The 24048-nt window shown below is 38.9% G+C and overlaps 1 protein-coding gene across 3 annotated transcripts; it reads right to left on the minus strand.

The window, feature by feature from the left end:
- Positions 1–772: 772 nt before the first annotated feature.
- gne (glucosamine (UDP-N-acetyl)-2-epimerase/N-acetylmannosamine kinase) lies at positions 773–22462 on the minus strand. Of its 3 annotated transcripts, XM_061722035.1 has the most exons (15): positions 16124–16309; positions 15011–15034; positions 14843–14917; positions 13530–13678; positions 13120–13366; positions 12696–12903; positions 11010–11162; positions 10654–10866; positions 10186–10273; positions 7567–7777; positions 6201–6330; positions 5886–6107; positions 3805–3987; positions 3457–3573; positions 773–3056 (listed from the first exon to the last, which is right to left on the minus strand). In XM_061722035.1, the coding sequence occupies exons 1-15, from the start codon at positions 16160–16162 to the stop codon at positions 2821–2823; spliced, it is 2295 nt and encodes a 764-aa protein (XP_061578019.1). In that variant the 5' UTR covers positions 16163–16309; the 3' UTR covers positions 773–2820. The 3 variants fall into 3 exon arrangements, with proteins under 3 accessions (XP_061578019.1, XP_061578036.1, XP_061578027.1); XM_061722052.1 differs by lacking the exons at positions 15011–15034; positions 16124–16309 and adding an exon at positions 22285–22462; XM_061722043.1 differs by lacking the exon at positions 15011–15034.
- Positions 22463–24048: the final 1586 nt, after the last annotated feature.

The raw sequence follows: 24048 nt of genomic DNA on the forward strand, positions 1-24048 counted from the left end.
AAGCTGAGCATCTTAAAACACCCATGTTTGGGTCCAGATACAGCTGTGAAGCAGCTTTCTCCACAGTGAACATAATTAAAACTAAATATCGTTTCAGGCTCATCAATGAGCACCTCCACATGCATATGAGAACCTGAACCTGAACCTTAAATTGTTAAGATGTGTTTATATTAATTTAGTATAAAAATGTGTTGAGACAATTAACAAAGAAAAGGGGAAATTCAAACTGCTGGTAGAGAAATAAAATAAGATAGCATTTGAAAAATAAAATAAAATCTACTTTATTTTTAAGAGAAAAAAATATGTTTAATTCAAGTTAAACATGTTAATTGGCAAATATGTACTTTTTTTAATATAACAGTCAGATGCAGATGTTGATACAACTATGAGGCTACTTGAATATATATACACACACACACACACACACACACACATACATATATATATATATATATATATATATATATATATATATATATATATATTTATTATGATGTTCTGGACCTTCGCTTGAGTAAATTTTCTCTAAATGGACCTCTTAAAGTTGAATACCCCTGCTATACAGTGTTTATATTTAATGGGCCCCGGGCCACTCTGTACTGAAAAAATTGGGCCCCAAGGTCAGAAAGGTTAAGAACCCCTGTTCTAAACTGTTATGAAATATAAAATAAAGAACACTTAATTGTGTAGAGATTTCAAAATGTTTGCAGTTTTTACTAAAGACATGACAAGCTTGAGCTGTTCAGTATAAAAAATACCATGAAAGATTAAGTAGTTAGAAGTAAACCAACTTTCTTTATTTTCCAAAGACGTTTATTCAAACGCAGCAACATTATTAACCAATGAAAAACAGAGGCTGCTGACTGCTTAACCACCTTTATTTTTTTAGCATCTTAGCTATTGTATTAGGTACCCTCTGCAAGGTGGTTCTTTAAAGTCTTGGATTAAGTTTGGTGCCCCACTTGTGTCGGGTGTCGTTTTTCCATAGGATATTATTAATATTATTAAAAGGCTGGTAAATTCCTATATTTAGCCATTTGTGGCAGCTATATATGTGTAATTAATTAAGAAAACCTCATGTTCAAGCCCTCATCACATCATATCATTGCAGCTCTAGGACCAAAGTGGTTGTTGTTCTAACACAGGGGTGTCCAAAGTCGGTCCTCGAGGGGCCGCAATCCTGCATGTTTTAGTTGTGTCCCTGCATCAACACACCTGATTCTAATTAACGGTCGTCACCACCTTGTCATCAAAGTCTGGATAGTTCTGTTGATGACACAGCTCCTTGTATAACGGTTTGATAAAAAAAGGGACACATCTAAAACACGCAGGACTGCGGCCCTCGAGGACCAACTTTTGACACCCCTGTTCTAACATCTCATTTTACATATATGAAGACAGTCTTTGCCTCAGATGAACAGTAACTTAAAAAGAACCAGTTATTTAAAAAAATGCAATAACAAATGATAAGTTGCTTCAATTCATATAACGGTGAACTTGGAAATTAAATGTTGACACAAGATGCAGAGAAAAATGAAAAACCATCATTTAAAACATAAAAGATATACATCAGAATGTATCCGCACAGTTTTGGTCACATCTAACGTGTGTCTGTCACACAGAACTCAGGCCATCAACAAGAAGAGCAAATTAAAAAACAATATACTGAAATGGTGACTTAAACATCATTTTTTTAGCTTCAAGAAATGCCTCATAGTACATGCATGACTTGCACTTTTAGAATCCAGCTATTGTAAGCATTTGAGATAAAACATTAGAACAACTCAATCCAGAAATGTTTGGACACTAAGAGTAGTTTTGTTACTCTTTGTTTACCAAAACATAGTCAGATTATGGTTGTGTAATGAAAACGGACTTGAAGAAAACATTCTCAGCTTTAAATAAATGGTATTAACATATACATTGTGGGAAGGCTTCAGGAATTACAGCACTGTCATGTAAAAAGATCACAAGTTGATTCAAAATGTGGTATTTGCATTTGGAAGATGTTTCTAAGAACTCATAACATGCGGTCCAAGGAGCTCTCAAAGCAAGTGAAACATGGCATCCTTCGACTGTAAAACCAAACACTCAGAGAAATAGGAAACATTAGAAAATGTGCTACTTTCTCTAAGAAGATGCTGGTGAGCTAAGCAAACATGAAGCTTGGACACAAACAGACAAGTATACCACAGATGATGATCACAGGACTCGTGATCACAAAAAGCTCCTGCACATATTCCAGCTCAGTGCGGAACACTTTTCAAGCACTACACATGTAATTATCCAAGTCAATCCTTAAGATATGACTTCCCGGGGGAAAATAAAGGCTTTTGTCAAGATAACGGAATGTTAAAAGCCAAAGCAGTAGTGGAACAACGTTCTTGGACCACAGATGGTCACCTGTACAACTGTAATGGAACAACAGTAGTATAGACGAAGCTTGTAACAGCTCACAACTTAAAGGATACTTATCTCACATTGTGATTACATAGCAAGCATGGTTTACTCCTCATTTTACAGATGACAGAGGCTGCAGGAGAAATTCTGTATCTGCATATAACATCTGTTCATACACAGTCAAAAGCAGAAATCACAATATGAGGGTACCATCACCGTAATCCAAAACATATAGCAAAAGTATCCCAAAAGTGTTTGAAATGTAAAATTCATTCAGACAGAGTTAAGGGGGAAAAAGAGCTGCAATTCCTTCACCTTTCCTTACATTTATAAAAATATGTTATTGTTTTTTGACAAACAGCTAAAGTAACAAAAAAATGCTTAATTATTCTGTTATTCCTAGAATCAACCATGGATCCCTCAGTATATCCTTCTTGTTGCGTAGTCCAACACCATGCTAGCAGCTCCAAGTAAAGCAGGTTCTTCCAAGTCTGATGTGACCACCTTGACACTCTGAGCAGAGAAGAGTGCTTTCTCCGAGATGATGCGCTGAACAGGAGCATGGTAGTAGGACGCCAAGACTCCAGACAAAATCACCATTGAAGGGTTGACCATGTGGAGGATGTTTACAATTCCCACACCAAGAGCTGTAGATGCTGGAAGGAGAAGACAGAAGATAATTAACGTTTTAATTTTCGTATCAACCTTCAGTTTTCTCAGTCACAAAAAACAAATACACTTATATATATATATATATATATATATATACACTTTTTTTTTTTGTTAAATCTGTTAATACATTGTCCTTCATTCTGTCTCTTTTTTACCCACATTTATACCAAAATAGATTAAAAGAAAAAAGTGACTGCTGTTTTGAGCCTATCTATTTATTGTATTTCTGTTGTGTGATCCCTGGTTGAATTTTGGTATGCTGTAGCTTTTTAAAAAGGAAAATTAGGTTAGAATTAAGTTATATGTATAGAAATGACATACATATATATAAATGATCATATGTATGTGTACGACTGTGTTTGTGTGCTTGCTTTGTTCACTGACCTTTGTGCATGATAGCATCAGCCCTGGAGTTTCCCATTCTGGCTGCATTGATGAGGTGGGCAGCAGTGATTGGCTCAGAGAGCTTCAGATCCATCCCGTCCACCTTCAGCAAGTCCTCTGTAAACCACACCATTACAAACATCACAGATATACATTTAAAATGACTGATAATGGTTCAGGCTTTTGGACAACTGGGCTGAAAACAGACACTTCCAGGTCATTTTGTTTTGGAAATAAATGATAATAATTCTGCTTTACACATAAAAGTATGCACAAAGTTGCAGAAAACAAAAATAAGGGACCAGCTCATCTTTCCCAAAAGATTCTGGAAAAAAAGCAATCACTCACCGTCGTGCAGCCTCTTGGCCTCTCTCTGCAGCGCCATGCCGGATGCGTAGGCCTCTATGCAGCCACGGCCACCACATGAACATTCCGGTCCTTCCAGTGAAACCATGATGTGACCAAGTTCGGCTGCACAGAAGGTACTGCCATGGACCAGCTCATTGTGATGGATAATTCCTCCTCCAATACCTACACAGAGTAACAATATCAATTTCCCTTGGACTGTCAGTGCACTAAAACAGCTGATCCAATACATAACAATTCAATCACTTACTTCAGAACAAGTCTTTCATGATCATGCTTAAAGACCTATTTATGGCATCTAATACCTATTTTAAACAGGCCTTGAATGTCTAAAAAACAAGCTTTTGATTGTTTTTGCTAAATAAATTAGAAATTCAGCCTCTGAGCCATGTCTTTATCTTCCCATTCTCTAACCTCATTATCTATGAGGGATTCTGAGTGGGCGGGGCTATGATAATGAGGCTCTGTGCTGATTGGCTGCCTGAATGACGCGATACACCGCTACGGAAAAATGGCGGAAGCTCCGGCCGGCGGAGTTAGTTGTGGGCGTGGTTTCACGCATCGGAGGCCAACTGATGTAAATCACTCCCGTTGTTACGTAACGACGGGAGCAGAATCTGAACGGCTCGTAGAATCCACATCACACTGGACGGCTCATCCGGGCGGCTGTACAGACACTGCAGAATTTGGTTGCTCTCCTCCTTCTCTGAGTTGGCAGGCTGAGGGGAGACCACTTTGTTTAAGCAAGAAAAAAGATGTTTTTCCATAATAGGTCCCCTTTAAGTTTATGTTACTGGCCTGACAGCTCGATGCACTACATTTAATCTGATTAAAAAATAATCCTCAAATAGCTATTCCTCCAAAAGAACTGAGCTGCCTCATAATTCTTATAATTTTTTCCACGTTGAACTGACAAAAATGTGTCTACTTTAATATAAATTTCTATAAATGCATACAGAGTAGAGCCGCTGCTCCTCTGCATAGAGACGAGCCGGGTGAGGTGGCTCGGGCATCTGGTCAGGATGCGTCCTGGACGTCTCCCCTGGTGGGGTCTTCCCGGCATGTCCCACTGGGAGGAGACGCCGGGGGAGACCCAGGACACGCTGGAGGGACTATGTTTCTCAGTTGGCCAGGGATCGCTTTGGTATCCCCCCAGATGAGCTAGATCGGGGGTCGGCAACCCGCGGCTCCAGAGCCGCATGCGGCTCTTTAGCGCCGCCCTAGTGGCTCCTGGAGCTTTTTCAAAAATGTTTGACCTTTTTTTCTTCTTTCCTTTTTTTCTTCTTTTTTCTCTTTTTTTCCCTTTTTCTTTTTTCTTCTTTTTCCTTCCTTTTTCCTTTCTGTTATAATCTCCACATTTCGGCTTTTTTCTCAACATTTTGACTTTTTTCTTGAAATTTTGACTTTTTTCTCAACATTGACCTTTTCTCGAAATTTTGACTTTTTTCTCAACATTTCGACTTTTTTCTCGACATTTCGACTTTTTTCTCTCAACATTTCAACTTTTTTCTCGACATTTTGACTTTTTTCTTGACATTTCGACTTTTTTCTCGAGATACTTCAACATTAATCTCGACATTTTGACTTTTTTCTCGACATTTTGACTTTTTTTTTCAACATTTCGACTTTTTTCTCGACATTCCGACTTTTTTCTCGAAGTGCATAATGAAAAATAAAAATCTTCCCCCAGTTCTAACTAATATAGAAACATGCAGCATGTGTTTCCTTCATTCTAAGGCTTATACAAGACGTTTCATTTTTTGCGGCTCCAGACACATTTGTTTTTTGTGTTTTTGGTCCAATATGGCTCTTTCAACATTTTGGGTTGCCGACCCCTGAGCTAGATGAAGTGGCCGGAATGAGGGAAGTCTGGGCTTCCCTGCTTAGGCTACCACCCCCGCGACCCGACCCAAGATAAGTGGGCGAAGATGGTTGGATAAATGCATACAGTGTAAATATGGACGCAGGTTTTCGGTGTTCTGACAAGGTTCAACTTGCAACCAGTTTTACAGCTGACATACTCAACATTGACACGTTTTTGTGTCCAAATTCTCCATTCTCACCTGTCCCAGTTATGATAGTGGTAAAGTTTTCCACTCCCTTGCCATGACCAAACTTCCTCTCAGCTAGCGCAGCGCAGTTACCATCATTATCAACCCAAACAGGCAGGTGTAAGGCATCTGAGACCGGCGTCCTCAAGTCCACAGAAGACCACTCCTGGATCAGCTTTGTGGAGTGCAGAACGACACCTTCTTGTGGGTCTACACGCCCACCGGTGGAAATTCCTGAGAAGCAGATAATGAAAGAAGGTTGAATTTTAGATCTCTCTCGCGTTCTTTTTGAAACTGAGAAATGTTAAGATGCAAGTATTTTCCTACCAACACCCAGTATTCTACAGTTGATGTGCACGGCATCCCGCATGGCATCTTTACACATCTTTAATAACAGATGCATCCTGTCCTCAAACGTCTTTGGATTGGTCTCGGTGTATTTTTTCACTATCTTGCCCTGAACAGTGAGGGGGAGAGGGAGGAAAACAACAGAGCAGAGTGATGGGGGAGAATGATAATTGCTGAACAAATGATGATAGATTACAAATCCAGAGCATGAATATCTGCAAACTTTTCATAATTACATACAACAAAATAATAATAAAATAAATAAATGAATTAAATTGATGTTTCCCCACATTTGCTTTGTGATGGGTAAAATATTGTAAAACTAAAGCAGCTACTGAAGCAAAATCAACCCCCAAAAACTGAACTTTCTTTGGTCGATGTAAACACTATTCCAGTTTATAAATGTAGCTGTTTAGTATGGGTGTGAATGGAAAAAACTTGAAGCATTACAAACAGCCCAGATAACTTGTATTGTTTATGTGCAGACTTGATATAGGACTTCCTCTTTGAGTTTTACAACTTCACATTGCTTTTATAAATGTAGCAGCAGACTGAGTTGAGTGACAGTGATTATCCACAGGTACTCCTGAGCCCCAAAAAATATATTGCTCACAGTGACATGACAGTTTCTCAAGCAGGTCTAAGGGCTTGAAAGTCACATGCATCCATCAGTGGTTTCCAGCGCTGGACTTTATACACTGACATTTCTTCAGACTACTCAAATCCTTTCACTAAATTACAGACTGGAGATGCTGTAAGATCTAACTTCTTTGCAGTTTTATACCAATATATATATTTTCTGAATTGATCAGTGATCCTCTGATGGTGTTTGAAACAGAGCGGTGAGCCATGATATTTTCCTACTTGGATAAACAAATCCATAACCCAATATTGACACCCTGACACCAATCACCAATTAATACGCTCAAGAGGAAACATTCAGAAGGATATGTGTATATTTGTATTATTTTTCTTTTTTTTTTTTGCAACTGTCCCTACTTTTGCTAGTTTTTTTCTGGCATAAAATCCTTGGTTTCTTTAGCTTTATTACATATAAAAAGTTGGTGAGTGAATAGATTGAGAATAGCTTTTTTTGCACTTTTGTTTGTCAGAAAAAAAAATCTTCAAAAGAATTGTAAACAGTAGAGATTAAGGTTTTTTTGTATTTTAGAAAATGTCACAGCTTTTTTAACAAGGAGGTTGGCTTATACAAATTTCAAAGTGAAAAATACAAATTCACCCTCAATATCACGAGAAAAGCTTCATGCTATTAAAATTGACAAGATATGTGTGTAAAAATAATATCAGTAATTGCATCTGTCCATGAACTGTGTGTGCAACCTACTCTATTACAGACGATGGCCACTCTCAGGTTGGTCCCTCCCAAGTCAACGGCCAGAGCACTTTGGGTCTCAAGAATGTGATCAATGTCCTGTGAGATGGCGTCTTTCACAGGAGGGAAGCAGAACGTCTTCTGAAGGGGCTCATCCAGATCGATGCTACGCAGAAACTTCAGGAAGCGAGGCACCGCATTGCCGTCACCGTAAATCTTAGAACTGGTGAAAAATGTTCATATTAAAATTGTTGCACTCAAAACAAAAGACATGTTTGAATAACAATGTTAATAAGTAGATTTGTATCTGCAAGATGTAAACATGATTGCAGCCTTCTACATACAAGCCTGGAATCCTTAAACTGACCACTTATTTTACACATTTCAGTGATTTCACTGTGGACCTCAAAATTATGCAGAGCAAACTAAAGATTCTGTGTCAGACTGACACAACCTTTTGTTACAGACAAAGGCCATACAGCCTTTAGTGTTTCTCAATCCCGGTCCTCGTGGGCCACTGTCCTGCATGTTTTAGATGCTACCCTGCTTCAGCACACCGTGATACAAGGAGCTGTGTCATCAACAGAGTTGTGCAGACCTTGGTGACAAGCTAATGAGGACCTTTAATTAGAATCAGGTGTGTTGGTGCAGGGAAACATCTAAAACATGCAGGACAGGGGCCCACGAGGACCAGGATTGAGAAACACTTAGTGGAAGAGCCAAAACTGGAGAGAACATGCCAGGTCAGGGTCATGGTGTGCTGACCAATATTCATACGACACTGTGAAAATATTAGCGTTTGAATGCTGAATTCCACTGGAACATCCGAAGGGATCCAAACAAAGAACTTTCACTGCACAGCACAAACTGAGCTGCAACTGATGAGATAGGAAAGCTGCCTTTCTGTACTTGCTTACTTACTTCTCTACACTGAACGCAAATACATATTTGTAAAGCATATAAGTGGAATGAAGGGCATAAATGAGAATCTTCCTGTGTTGGGAAAACCCAAACACAAATACATGTGCTCATGCTTCTATGATCAAGGTATGTTTTCCTACAACAGGAAGGTTTTGCAGCCCTGTAACATTGTGAAGTGTCCTAATGCAGGACACTTAAGATTTGTTGCAGTTCCCCGACTGGCCCATACAGGCTGGCTACAAATTCTCCATTGTTTAAATGTCCAACTTTAGAGCAGACACGAACATTTTACAGCCTGGTTCAAAAAAACATTTTGCTCTCAGTCATTTGATATCACACCGATGACAATTCTGAGGGGGGTGAATTTTTTTCTACCACACAAGAAGAATTTACATAAAGCTTTACATTTATTTCTAATATGATTGATTATTCGGTTCAGCCAATGGCCAACCACTATCAATTCCTCATCTGTAATTGTCATGCAGATTAGCTTAGCAAAGCAACTATCCGTTTGTATTACCCGAGCGTTGGAGTCATTTTTGATTTTGCCGCAGCGTCAACATGTTCAACGGTATATTCCACTGTAAATGTCTGACGGCACCACTGCAGATATTTCGGCAATGTTCAGCTGAAGGAGTTGGGAGCCAAAACTAACTTTGATTTACATACAGTGGGCGTGTTCCCAGCCATGTTGCTCGGGATGCAAAGTAAATCAGGCTTTTAAACTGCTCTTCAGAAATCAATGATCTGATCTGATCTGATGCTTCGTCCATTGTTTTATACAGTTCATGACTAAACTAAACTTTATGATTAAACTCAGCATTCTCCAAAAGAGCCAGCACACCCCTGCCCTCGTAGCACACCTGTGTCCTCATAGTACTAGTTCCAAGCCCAGATAAATGGAAGGGTTGTTTGTAGGGTTGATTTGTATATTCAGCCTCCCTTTTTTATGTTGCAGCCCAACAAGTCAGGGTGTAACACTAACATTTAAGGGTAATGAAAAAGTCATTATAAGCCACTTCAAAATCCCTGCAGACGGCCAATTTTAAGTAGATTGAGTAATCTTTATTTCTTTTTGACTGAAACAAAAAACAAAAGTAATCTATACCGTCAAATTATGATCAAAACCAGTGGTTTATGTAACACTTTTGTTTTACTTAACATTTTCCTCTATACACTATGTTATATAGTAGTGATATCTGACACAAAAGATGAAATTTGTGCTATTTGCAAATTGATTTGACAGAGCTCTGGCCATTATAACAGCGATAAGCAATAAAGAGTCTAAGTGTCTAAGTTTTTCTTTTTTCCTTCAACCCTGGTTAATCCCGGGCCAGCTGTGATGAAGACCTTCAACCCCCTGTACATGTGGTGCCCGAGAGAGCTGATTTCTTATCAGTTTTGTAAAGACAATAATCGCCCGCAGAGCAAAGAAGGGAGGACACCTGTATTGTGCCAACTGAGCCACCTGTGAACTTCCTTCTGTAGTTTCCCTGTAGCATAAGCTTCAGTCTCATGTTCACAACTGTGGTTATTGTAACTGCAGTAAGCTTGATGAATAACCTGTAATATAATACTTTTTAAAAATGACAAGCATTCACCTGTTTAACACATGTTTGTTGTTGTAGTAAGTCACAATAATGCTCAAATTAAAAAAAAGTAAAAGAGGACCTCAAGATGAAAAAATTGAGAAAAAGAAGTCGTACATACCAAGGATATCTCTTTCCAAACTGCAGCTCCAGAGCGTGATGGATCTTATTCTGAGTGTCAGCATCTCTGACATGAAGAACGTTCTCACCTGACAGAGACACATGTCACCAACACAGTTGTTACGATAACTTTAACTATGTTTGCTGAGTGAACGTAAAAGAAATATGTTGCAAAACTTCTGTGAATATTTCCTTTAATGTACCACAATTCTCAAATATTCAGAGCAGATGCCAAACTGCCTTTAAGAAAGAATACAATTATCCAGACTGATGGACAAATATGACAGACTCTTATACTTAGTTATTTGGTTAAAAATGTTAAATTTACTTGTTGACCCAGAACAAGCTTTGTAACCAGCAATTTTAGCAGAGCTGCGGTTTGCTTCCACAAATGGTTCAAACTTCCTGTTTTACGGAGTTGGAAGTGAAATCCAAACCACAACTATTATTACTGCAGCAAGTTACCTACCAGTTTCTCTGCCCGTTTGCCGTGTTCCCAGGTTAATGACTGGGGTGCCAAAAGCTCCGGCCTCTCGCACTCCGCAGCTGCTGTTTCCGATCATGCACCCGGCATGGCAGACAAGCTGGATGAACTGCTCGAAGGGAATGTGCTTCACTGCCCGGAAGTTGGGGTGTTGCTCTATGCCCTTCTTTCGCATGACACGTACCATCTCTTTACTTCCTGGTTACATGTGAAGAAAAATTAATTGGTGGTGACCTTTGTAATCCAGCTTAAAACTAAATTGTCTCAACAAAAAAAAAAAAAATCATGAAGGCAAATAAAAATGCAAGTAGAAACTAAAGGGCTACGTAAGTGTGACTAACCAGCATCAATGTTGGGAAACAGGATGAGGGTCCTCTTGTTGAACGAGAGCAGTGCATCCAGCATCAGACCATAGATCTTGATAGAGTGCTGGATGTCAGTGGTGACAGGGTGCTGCAGTGCCACGATATAGTCACGGTCCTGCACCTTGTCACCTGCAAAGTAAAGACAGAATGTTAAGCACCCGACACCATACTACAACAGTTGGAACTCTCTTGCTTAAGACAAATCAACAGCCTGAACTGCTTCACCTGCACTAAATTCACACTTATCTATTTCACCTGCACAACTATTTGACCAGATGTGGCACCTAATGGTTTCTTTTACCCCTTTTCCACCAAACCGGTTCCAGGGCTGGATCTGGGCCAGTGCTGATTTTGGAACCGGACTTTCTGTTTCCACTGACAAAGAACTGGCTCCGGGCCAGAAAAAGCGGTTCCAAGGTAGCACCATCTCTTTGCTGGGGTGGAGGAAAGAACTGCTACGTAAGCGGAGTGGGCAGACTTATTAAAGGGGACCTATTATGAAAAACACGTTTTCTCTTGCTTTAACATATATAAAGTGGTCTCCCCTCAGCCTGCTAACTCAGAGAAGGAGGAAAGCAACCAAATTCTGCAGTGTCTGTACAGCCGCCCAGATGAGCCGTCCAGTGTGATGTGGCTTCTACGAGCCGTTCAGATTCTGCTCCCTTTCGTTACGTATGCGATTTACATCGGTTGGCCTCCGATGCATGAAACCACGCCCACAACTAACTCCGTCGGCCGGAGCTTCCGCCATTTTTTCGTAGCGGTGTATCGCGTCATTCAGGCAGCCAATCAGCACAGAGCCTCATTATCATAGCCCCGCCCACTCAGAATCCTGCATAGATAATGAGGTTAGAGAATGGGAAGATAAAGACATGGCTCAGAGGCTGAATTTCTAATTTATTTAGCAAAAACAATCAAAAGCTTGTTTTTAAGACATTCAAGGCCTGTTTAAAATAGGTATTAGATGTCATAATAGGTCACCTTTAGGACCAATGGCAATAGAAAGACAGCGACATTTTCAAATAAAAAGTGAGAATTTCATCATAGACTGTATGATTTTAAAAGGTGCTGACATTAGATAGGAAATAATCCAGATGCTTCATAAATTTGATCGAATATCTAATTTATATTTCCTCATTTCGTATACTGAACATCTTCCACCGTGTGATCCAGAAGTCAATCGCAGTAAAAGATTTTGAAAGATATGTCACTGTGCTAAATGCCTACAATGCACCTTGAGAAGCTATGAGCAAGAGTGCATCTGACAAAAATAATAAGACACAGTGGTAAGCAGAAGAAAAAAAATGACATTAACTGGGAAACTGGAATAAGGGATGTCACTCTTCATTGTCTTTCAATCTTGGAAAAACATCTTTCCAGAAATTTGAACATCACCTGTATCCTAGAGTAGATGTAATCTTCCTTAGCAAGGAGGAGGAGTAAGGCTACTGTCAAGACAATATAAGTATTGAAAAAATATAAGGTCTGAATTTAAGCAATGAAACATGTATCGTCCTGACTTTTGCTGAAGTGAGTTCATACTGCGTATGTGCTGTATTTCTAAAACTGCATATCTCAGAGAAGAAAATACTACCCTTCCCTTTTAAATAACTGCAGTTGTGGATTTATGACAAGTTTGATTTCCAAGTTTTCCATGCATACCTAGCCAGCTCTTGATGATATCCATGTAGTCCTCTCTCTGGTGAGTCAACAGCAGCTTATCATATGAGGGGCAGCCAGCAAGGAGGATGCGAGAGTGGTCCTCACACATGGCAATGAGATGCTGTTCTGCCATGTGGGTGCAGCAGGCGTGGTAATGAGCCAGTTTACTGATGGCATGGCGGATTGAGTCATCAATGGTACCGCTAACCTGAAAATAACCATTATGGATGAGAAAATATCCTGTTCATTGTTTGCAGCTGCAAAGCAAACTCTATGAAGTTCAAGCGCAAATGTGTAAAATTAAAGACAGGAACAAGAGCATCCAGCACAAAGAATACAACAGAGCAAACACCTGAGTGTAACGTAATGTAAGCAAAACAGTTTTCTGATAAGTGGAAGCTGTACAACAAAGAATTTTTCTGACCTCTCCTCCCTCCAAGTGAAGTATTCTAATATTCATAAGAGCTGCTGCCGTTGCCAGAGCAAGAGCGTCAAAACGGTCGCCATGGACGACGAGAATGTCAGGCCGCAGCCTCTGTAGGACGTCAGGGAGCTTCACCAACGCTAACCCAACACTCTCCACCATGGCTGCCTCATCCTCCCCTCTGACAATGGTATGGAGCTTAGAGCCAATGTCAAAGTCATCCTGTTCAATCATACGAAAAGTGTTCCTAGAGTGGGAAAACAAAAACAAAAGTGCAGGGTTTGAAAATGATTAATTACAATTCAACACCCCTAACAGATTATAAACAGTTACGTCAGATAGTGCTTAATAATTGAGTGATTACTTTATTGTTTTACAGCTGCTTTTGAGAGAAAGCTAACCGGCCTTACCCGTAGTCATCAATGAGATGCGAACCAAGCACCACCACCTCCAACTCAAAGTCATCAGGTTGAGATTTGATCCCAAACATGATGGGGGCCAGTTTGGAGTAGTCTGCTCTGTTGCATGTTGCCACACACACCCTCAACTTCCTCTTACCCTTCACCAAGTAAAAGGTGTAAAAATGCCACATGAAGAGGAGAAACACATCAGTATTCAACTATTCAAAGCATTTATTATCAGAAACAATTTCTCTGTACCATGAAATTCTTACTCTGCTGCTTTGCCCTGCACTGAATGTCCTGAGTATTAAGTAAAAATAAAGTAATCTAACAGAAGGAAATTACAAGTGGAGCATGCAAAAAATAAAAAATTAAACATAAACATAAAATATAGACTATGAATATGCAGCTGTGAGACTACACAACCAGCACTGCTCACAGTAGACCACAACCATAACAACCTGACAATAAATATACATACTAGAAAATAATGTGCAATATCATTCACTGCAACGTGCATAAATAACATCTTTAAATATCCATCTGTTTTTCTTTTTTTGTATACTAGTATTTTTTATTTATTACTATTTTCATTCTCCTTCTTCTTATTATTATTATTATTGTATATACTGTTTATAGTGTTTTTTTATTATTATTATTATTATTATTATTATTGTGTAATATTGATGCCTCTTGTGTTTTGCACTATCCCCTTTGCTGCTGTAATCTGGAAATTTCCCCTCTGGGGGACTATTAAAGGATTTCTTATCTTATCTTATCTTAAAGTAAAATATAGTTATATACATAAATGTGCAATATACTTTCAGGCGGGTATTCAGTATTACACATATGTAATTAAGGAATGTTAAAGTGCATAACAGTAAACAGCGAACAATGTCAAAGTTCCAGTGGGTTGGTATGTTCAAGTTGGTTTGTACAAAAATTGAATCTCTTCACTACATACCTGATTCCTTTTTGAAACAGGAAATAATTATCTTACTGTGCTCTGAAAAACTATTACCATCTCCACACAACAAATGCACAGAAAAATAAATATAGGAAAAAAGATTCTATTTGTACAGAGATGTTGCTGACTACTAATTTTCTAATCAATAATTAACAAAAAATAAAAAATAAATAAACTGATCAAATAGGCTTGAGCAAGAAAACACTTGGATAACAGCCAATGTTTGCCACATTTACCAGGAACTTTAAGCACCAGAGAGTATTTGCCGATCATTTCCATTTTCCTTGAAACAACCTGACAGATAACATTCTCAAACAGGAGAGTTTGACATGAAGACAAAGACACAAAGTCATACTTGATTTGATTCCTCTTCCATTTTATCTCGCTCCATCTTTTCTATGCTCCTTTGCATTCTCAGAGAGTACAGCTCCTAGAAACCACAGAGAAAAGGAGATCCAGTTAGGATTTAGGAAAACGCCTTCATCGCATTGGTGTCATAAAATCCACCTAATGTTATACTCACTTGGGCCATCCAAGTATTCAGAGTCTGAAGCATGAAAACACAACAAAACTATACTAAAAAGGCTATATGTTTTCGCATAAACAACACATGCTAAAAACGTGATGGAGATGGTCAGCATGCTGTTAAACAGTGCTTTGAATGGACAGGTAAAGCTCAACTGTCAGGAGAAGATGCTCAAGGGAGGAGTATACACTTCTAATCTTTTTGTACGGTCTTGCAATATTTAGTCTAGATCATGAATACTTTAAAAAATATACTGATTAAGGCTAGCCAAAATATTTCTCATCCTGCACTCATCGAATAAGACAAGCATGATTCCAGCAGCTGATTTGTGGTGCCTGTAGAACTAGTGGAACTAGTTTTGGATGCAGGTGGTTGAACACTATACTGTCCATTTGGGGAAATGGAGATTAAACCAATGTGTCTATGAGAATATGGAGTGCAATGTTCATGTTTCCACATCAATTATGCAAATATTTTAAAAAAAGAAGACAGAAACGTACAGCATTTGTCCCACAACACTGTGAGCTCAGTGTTGCTTTGCCAGTTTTGAAAAGTTTCAGAATTGATATGACACAGATGACTTTATCATCCTTTAATTCTAATAAGCTATTTAATGCTCAACTTCAGTCATGTTAACCCTTCACTAAAGTGAAAATATATATTTGGGGGGGGGGGGGGGTTTGGTAAGAAAACTGAGTATCATGATACTTGCTGGAGAGGTGGAGCAAAGGGGAGGAACCAACGTGTCACATCTTGATAGTAATTTGATTGACCATCACAGAGAGTGATGTTCTTCGAGTACCCTTTTAGTCATAACTGTGTAATGTAGTGAGATCAACATTGACTGTTGGGTCTCACACACAGTTAGACGAATTCAGCACACCCCACTCGAGCATCACAAGACAGCATCAGCAGCCAGCAATATGGTATGGGGGCAGGGATGCATGCAGAAAGCAAAGGCAGAGATGACACAGCAATATGGATGGAATGGATGGAGAAGCCAAAAGTAAAAAAGAAAGAAATACATCAATTGAGATAAACAAGAGCGATTAGAATATCATAAAAAAAAAAAATGATAAGTGACGAAGAAGAGGGGAAAAAAAGACTCACGTGAGGGTTTCTGCGCAATAAACCCGGCTGCTTTTCCATCCCACACCTCTCTAGATTATTAACTAACAAAGAAAACTACCCTTGGCTCTTTTTCCAGCCCTTGGTATTTCATTTGCTTTTCATGCCAGTAACAGAGAGAAGGCATGCACAGGCCAGCTAACAGCATAAGGAGAGAAGAAGAGGGAAAGGATGGATGACAGAGACGGAGCTGGGGGAGGGGCCGCGTGAGATCGGGGCTGGGATGATTTGAGTCGCACCCCATGATTGGCCAAGAAGATGAATATAAAACCATGTGCCATCATTTTAAAACATCAAAACCATCCGTTTTCCCCACTCCTTGTTCCACCCCTATATTGCAAGACATTGCTGAATCTCTTTTTCATTTAAGATCATAAAACTACTAGAATTTAAAGACATTTATCACAATTCATTTTACAAACAACATAACCAGATGATTAGCCATAATTGAAAATAATCCTTGAGATTTTGGCATAAGCCTACCTAGTAATTAATACCTGTGACTCATAATGGTTGCTCCTTATTCTAGATGAGGATATAGCAAAGGCTCTGCAAACTTAGTAAGAAATATAAACATCAGCTGCGTACACTGCCCTCAGTGTTGACACAGTTGCGACATCCTGGTTCATAAAGTATGCAGATAACGCAACATGATAACGAGACCAACAATTTGTTTTAATGCTCCTCCCTCGGATGAAGAACAAGGGCAAACATACAATGGACTATGAACTTTGCAGCTAGCGTGTGTCCCCTGTTCTTCAGAGGAACAGATTACAGAAATATATATACATATATATACATGTATATAAATAAATAAGGACTACACACTATGATTTTTACAGCCAGGTCATGGTAACTCCAAAAGCTTGAATCAAATCAACTAAACTTGCTTTTCCTTTGTTCTTGAAGTTGTTTCCCCTTCCAACCAGAAAACATTGTGAGTTCAAATAAACTGGTGGGTCGTTCGATCTTATAAGCTGCTCCTGAAGTCATATGCTTTCCCGTGGGTCACAAGAGTCTTTTGTCCACTGTAAGTTGTTTAGCTTGTTAAACCACATGAGTCAAGGTGAACGGTTGAAAAGCCACTTGGCAAGGAGATTCAAGGCCCAATTTAATAACTGAAATCTGATTCCTGCTTCCTCTAACATAATGTTTCCTTGTTTGACAAAATGGGTTTCTTCCACTCCTCTTTTAAACAATGTCTTTCCAGTCCGAAACATGAGTGTCCTTAAAAGAGTGCTCCGTGACATGCAGCTGGGCCGCTGAATCATGACCTGATGGCCTTGATCTGCATTGTACCACGTGTTTGTGGAGTTGCTGTATAGTTTCCCCACAAATCTCATCAAATTTACAATGCTTTCCAGATTAAATGTGAAATTTATCAAAGGACAAAAGAAAAGGAAGCCCAGTCTCTCATTCTATCATGTAATCTTAAATATCCTAAATATGAATGGAGGATGGACAGTGTGGCTGCATCTCACATGGAGGGGACAGGGAGTTCTTTGTGTGGTTAACACAAGACCATGGTAGCTATGTGGAATTATGCTAATTATTTTGTCGCTGAATAATACATTTCTACATTGACAAAGTATAGAAAAGTAAAGTGGAGAGAAGCTATTGTAATTATAGTGGAGAAAAACTTAATTATTTCAATATATTTGCATCTTTCCTTTTTACCTGATACCAGCTGGCTGAAAGTAGGTGAGAAACATATTGAATATAGAAGCAGGAATGTTTCTCACCTGTCATTGAGGGCAGTGTGTGTGTGTGTGTGTGTGTGTGTGTGTGTGTGTGTGTGTGTGTGTATATGTGTGTGTGTGTGTGTGTGTGTGTGTGTGTGTGTGTGTGTGTGTGTGTGTGTGTGTGTGTGTGTATATGTGTGTGTGTGTATATGTGTGTGTGTGTGTGTGTGTGTGTGTGTGTGTGTGTGTGTGTGTGTGTGTGTGTGTGTGTGTGTGTGTGTGTGTGTGTGTGTCACTAGGGCTCACTGATTGCTTAATGAATATCACCTGCATCTATCTGTCCATCTGTTCGCTTCATACGGAGAGAGGGGCAGGCAGCGTGACAATATTCCTGTTGGCCGCTACACTTCACCATTATGCAACCCAATTCACAAATATACAAACAAATATAGATGTTTCAAAGTATATTCGTGAGGAGGAAATCAAATTGACTCAAAGTGAATCAAATTCACTCTGACATTCAGATGGTATGATCAGAGTTTGGTGTAAGCAAAGTGAAAGCATGGATCCATCCTGCCTTGTATCATGGTTCAGACTGGTGGGGGTATAAAGGGGATATTTTCTTGGCACATCTTATAGATCTGCAGCAACTACTTATGCTATCATGTCAATGTGGATCAAAATCTCATAGCATCACCTATGTAGTGGTGGGCAAAAATATCGATATGGCAATATATCGCGATACTTTTCCAGCCGATTCAATATCGATATTAAAAATTTGAATATCGATTTTTATTTTTATATTTTTTATCCCCGATTTTTTCCCATTCTATCACCCAGGGCTCCTACCTAAGTGACAGTCCTGGGCATTGCCACTCTCTACCAACCCTGGGAGGGCCCTGCACTGAGCTCAGGTTTTATTTCACGTTTTATTTCATTTTATAATTTATTTTTTATATAACACAATTGCCTGTGCTTAAAAAATGAAAAATAATGGACAGAGGTTTATTTATTTATGGATGTATATCTATACTGACTGATCACTGTGCCTGTCCTTGGTTTTAGTACCCATCTTTCTTGTGTTTATTATCATTTGCCACATAATTAAAGCAACCTCATACTAAATGTAATGTTAATTTCATATGATGTAAATAATATGAAAAACATATACAAATAAGTTGTAACTTTAGCTTGTATAGTTATAATAAAACATATATACAACTTGGATTTTAAGATGTGTAATGCATTTTTAAATTTTTCGGTGAACTATGTAGAATATAATAATCGGGATATCGCATAATCGGGATATCGCAATGTGTATCGTATCGTGGCTCAAGTATCGTGATGCGTATCGTATCGTGAGGTCCTTCCCAATACCCACCCCTACACCTATGCCATGACTTAATGCAGCTCTGCAGGCAAAACGGGGTCCAACTCAGTACTAGAAAGGTGTCAACTTCAACATTAACTATTTGATAGTTAAAAATAGTGAATGTTGAACCTGTGGTTCCCTCTGCTGCTGGGGGAACCCAGTGTTGTGCATGAAGGAGTTCAAATGAACGCGTTCATTTCTGTGAGAACGTTGAACTGAACGCAACATATTTGTAAATAAAGAACTTGAATGTGAACTTGTTCAGATCTGCAGATAACGTACTGTAATTTTAACTGTTCAGGTTATGTGAGTTTAAGCTTCATTGTTTGGGTCCATTTATGACGCAATACATTTCACAAGCATTTAAAATACTCGATGAGACGACGACTTCACACGACATTACCCACAATGGAGTGCACACTAGCGTAACAACGGGCACCAGCTCCATGGCAACGGCGGCCCGAGCCCGGTGCAGTCTTTACATGACCAGTGAAGAGAGACACGTCGCAGACGCAGAGTCAGCGAGCCGTCAGATGATGATCCTTATCATTATCTGCAGGAATTTTACACATTGTCTCCCAAAGAGTCAGACGGTAAAAATATAACCTTTCTGTGCAAATGATGACGTCCACCTGCGCTGAGAAAACAAGTCTGAACGTCTGCGTCGTCAACTTCAAATTGTAAACGTCATGTGGAGTTAAAGCATCCGCCCAGTGTGAGAAAATATCTGCAAGTCCTTGTCAATCAAACAAAGTCATCAGGAAAGACCAAGAAGACCCAAAACAGCCCCAAACGACCCCAGTCACACTGCTGCAGCCTTCAGGGGTTTGATTTCCCAGCAACAGGGAGAGAAACTGATAAAGGACTACATTGTTGGAGATTTACAGCCTCTGATTAAAGTTGAAAAGCCATTAGGACAATACATGATTGTATACAGTGAACAGTTTTAGGACAGTCTGGCGTTTCATTCGTACTTCTCACCTAAAAATATTGAAATGAACTGAATTTCAACTAGTTCAAAGGGAAAATGGTGAACTATGAACGTGAACTATACATTTTTAAACTATGTGAACTGAACTTTGAACTAGTTCATGAGAAGTATGAACTTGTACAACACTGGGCCCACCTGCTTCAAGGTGCAATTACTGTGCTTTCTGACTTAAAACAGGTGTTATTTTACTGTTGCCCATCTCATCTTGAACCAGTCTCCCCCATTCTCCTCTGACATTTGCAGGGCCTGCAGGCTCTGTAAATGGTGCAGCACCAACAATCACGCCATGTTCAGACTTCAGAGTCACTTAAATCCCCTTTTTTCTCTCCATTCTGATGCCGAGTTTGAACTTCAGCAAGTCCTGTTGAACAGTCTACGTGCCTAAATGAAATACTACGTGCTTAACCGATTAGATATTTGTGTTAATGAACAATTCAACAAGTGTAAATAATAAAGTGACCAGTGACTGTTGTGTGTCCCAAGAACAAGAACCCAGCAAGGTGAGGCAGCGTTCAGTTATTCTGCTCCTCACCGGTGGAACAAACTTCCTGTAGACCTGAGGTCTGCTGCAACTGTAGATCCTTTAAAGGGGACCGATTATGAAAAACACGTTTTTTCTTTCTTTAACATATATAAAGTGGTCTCCCCTCAGCCTGCCAACTCAGAGAAGGAGGAAAGCAACCAAATTCTGAAGTGTCTGTACAGCCGCCCGGATGATCCATCCAGTGTGATGTGACTTCTACGAGCCGTTCAGATTCTGCTCCCGTTGTTACGTAACGACGGGAGCGATGCATGAAACCACGCCCACAACTAACTCCGCCGGCCGGAGCTTCCGCCATTTTTTCATAGCGGTGTATCGCGTCATTCAGGCAGCCAATCAGCACAGTGCCTCATCATCATAGCCCCGCCCACTCAGAATCCAGCATAGATAATGAGGTTAGAGACTGGGAAGATAAAGACATGGCTCAGAGGCTGAATTTCTAATTTATTTAGCAAAAACAATCAAAAGCTTGTTTTTAAGACATTCAAGGGCTGTTTAAAATAGGTATTAGATGCTATAATAGGTCCCCTTTAAATCAGGCCTAAAAACATTACTGTTTACTGAAGCGTATTCCTAAATTAAATACTTACCTGCTGTACTCTACTGCCCTTATTTTTAACAACTTCTGCTTTTTATTATTTTACCTCTTTTCTTATCATTTTATTTCATTTATTTGGTATTTAAGCATACTCTTAAATTAAATACTTTCTGAAAACCGTGAATGAGATGTGTACCTGCGGTACTCTACTGCCCTTAGTTTTCAGCAACTTGTGCTTTTTATTATTTCACCTTTTCTCATAATTTTATTTCATTTTATTTGTTATTTACTGTCTAATTATGTCTTGCCGCTTTTAATGTTGATGTAAAGCACTTTGAATGACCTTGTGTTGCTATATAAATAAACTTTCCTTGCCTTGTTTATGTTGAAATGTAGTTACTTTATAACCATGTGAAAGCCAGACAATCAGAGAAATCTGAGTTTGCTGACGACTCATCTTAAAGGCTGATTTATAGTTAAGCGTTACACCAACGCAGAGCCTACGCCGTAAAGTACGCGGCGACGCGCAACGTACGGCGTACCCTACGGCGTGGGCTCTGCGTCCCACCATAATTCAGGCTCAAGACCATGAACGCACCACTGAGCCCGTTACTTACTACCATTGGTTTTGACTCATTTACACATCATTAAAGTGAACGGGCTGTCACCGGCTAGCCAGGTAAGGTTGGCTGTCCCCAGCATCGCCTTCATAACCCCCCGGGGACCAGGCAGGACCAGGCAGGACCTGGACGGAGTCATACTGAATCCTCGCCGGGCCTGAGCAGACACGCCACTCTGGCGATGTGCGTCGATTTCAGAAAATACAGATGCTCGATAACCAACCCTTGTAAACCAACTTTGTTCTGATCGAGCGAACGAAACAACAGTGGGGCTATATGTGTGTAGGCCATATGCCCTTACTATTATTATAATATGGTACACGGTATTACTTTATTACTAAAGTTGGTAACTTCAAAAGTGTAAAACAAAAGGCACCAGGATGAAATCAGACTGCTCACCTAAATTGTTCACATCGGTCTTCCTGTCCTCATGTTTATTTACACGAATCCCAGTTGTGGCTTCATTGAAAAAAAAAAAAAAATAACATAAAAGTTTACAAAATATATGAGTTTATGACTGCTGCAGTCGCTGGAGTTTGCAGCTACAGCCAGGTAGTCAGAAACCCTCTAACATGGCTCGGGAGGATGTTTGGGTGTGCGCGCACATTCCTGACATTACGGTGCAGTGTTGGTGCTGCTTTCGAAATAAAAGGAGTATTATATTATTATTCTACACATTATGTTATAATTATGTCAGATTAGATTATATTAGATTATATTAGATGCAGGGGCGAAAATCCCGTTTCATAGTTGGGGGGGACAATAAACAGTAAAATTTTAGAGAATAAATCCAGTGGGGGACAAGGAATAAAAGTTTTAGCCTTCCTTTAATACAGCATTTTGACATTTTCATCTCTATCTCGCAAACAGGCAGAAGACCTTTCTTAGAGTAATACAAAACAATGGTATTAGGTGGAAGGTGGCAATAATACAGCACATCTGACATAATACACTGCAAAAACCCAATATCTTAACAAGAATATTTGTCTTATTTCTAGTTAAAATGTCTCATTTTTAGTTAAAAAAAAAATCTCATTACACTTAAAACAAGACTCATCACTGGAAAAAAACAACAATTTTCACCTGTTTCAAGTAGATTTTCACTTAAAATAAGTAGAAAAATCTGCCAGTGGAACAAGATTTTTTTGCTTCTAATAAGAAGATAAATCTTGTTCCACTGGCAGATTTTTCTACTTATTTCAAGTGAAAATTTACTTGAAACAGGTGAAAATTGTTTTTTTTTTTCCAGTGATGAGTCTTGTTTTAAGTGTAAAGAGATTTTACTGTTTATTATTATTTTCGATTTCGGTTTCGGCCACAAATTTTCTTTTTGGTGCATCACTACTAAATACTACTGCATTGTTCCAAAATTATTAATTCTGTCTCAAATTATTCTAGGGGGGGACAGCTTTACTAATGGGGGGACTTGTCCCCCCTGTCCCCCCCGGGATTTTCGCCCCTAGATGATAGGCAAGGCAAGTTTATTTATATAGCACAATTCAACACAAGGTAATTCAAAGTGCTTTACATCAACATTAAAAGCGGCAAGACATAATTAGACAGTAAATAACAAATAAAATGAAATAAAATGATGAGAAAAGAAGGTAAAATAATAAAAAGCACAAGTTGCTGAAAACTAAGGGCAGTAGAGTACAGCAGGTACACATCTCATTTGCGGTTTTCAGAAAGTATTTAATTTAAGAGTACGTTTAAATACCAAATAAATGAAATAAAATGATAAGAAAAGAGGTAAAATAATAAAAAGCACAAGTTGTTAAAAATAAGGGCAGTAGAGTTTATTAAACATTATAAAGAAGTCTATTCCACGTTCAGATTTTACAACGAATTCCAGAAATAGAAATTCAAATTATAAATAAAAAAAAAAATAAAACAGATGCCAGAAGTCAGGCATCTTATTTTAAAAATCAACATCATAGCGCCCTGAGATGTTATGATACAAATTAAGTATCATCATCATCATTAGGGTTAGGAATTATACTACTAGTAAATAATAATGATACTAAAACTAATAGTAATTTGTATTATTATTATTATTATTATTAGTATTAGTAGTAGTATTAGTAGTAATGATGGTATAAGTAGTCGTAGTAGTGAAATACACAAATAAACTATGAAATGCCATCCAGAAGTGTACCTTTAATT

This window comes from Cololabis saira, chromosome 1, assembly GCF_033807715.1.
Source record: "Cololabis saira isolate AMF1-May2022 chromosome 1, fColSai1.1, whole genome shotgun sequence".
Lineage (NCBI taxonomy): Eukaryota > Metazoa > Chordata > Actinopteri > Beloniformes > Belonidae > Cololabis > Cololabis saira.

Coding starts and splice junctions, on each gene's coding strand:
- gne (XM_061722035.1), bottom strand. CDS start 16,162: ATGGAAAAGCAGCCGGGTTTATTGCGCAGAAACCCTCAC. Junction 14,918..15,010: donor TGAATACTTGGATGGCCCAA/GTGAGTATAACA, acceptor TGTGGTTTCTAG/GAGCTGTACTCTCTGAGAAT. Junction 10,274..10,653: donor GCAAACGGGCAGAGAAACTG/GTAGGTAACTTG, acceptor TGTCTCTGTCAG/GTGAGAACGTTCTTCATGTC.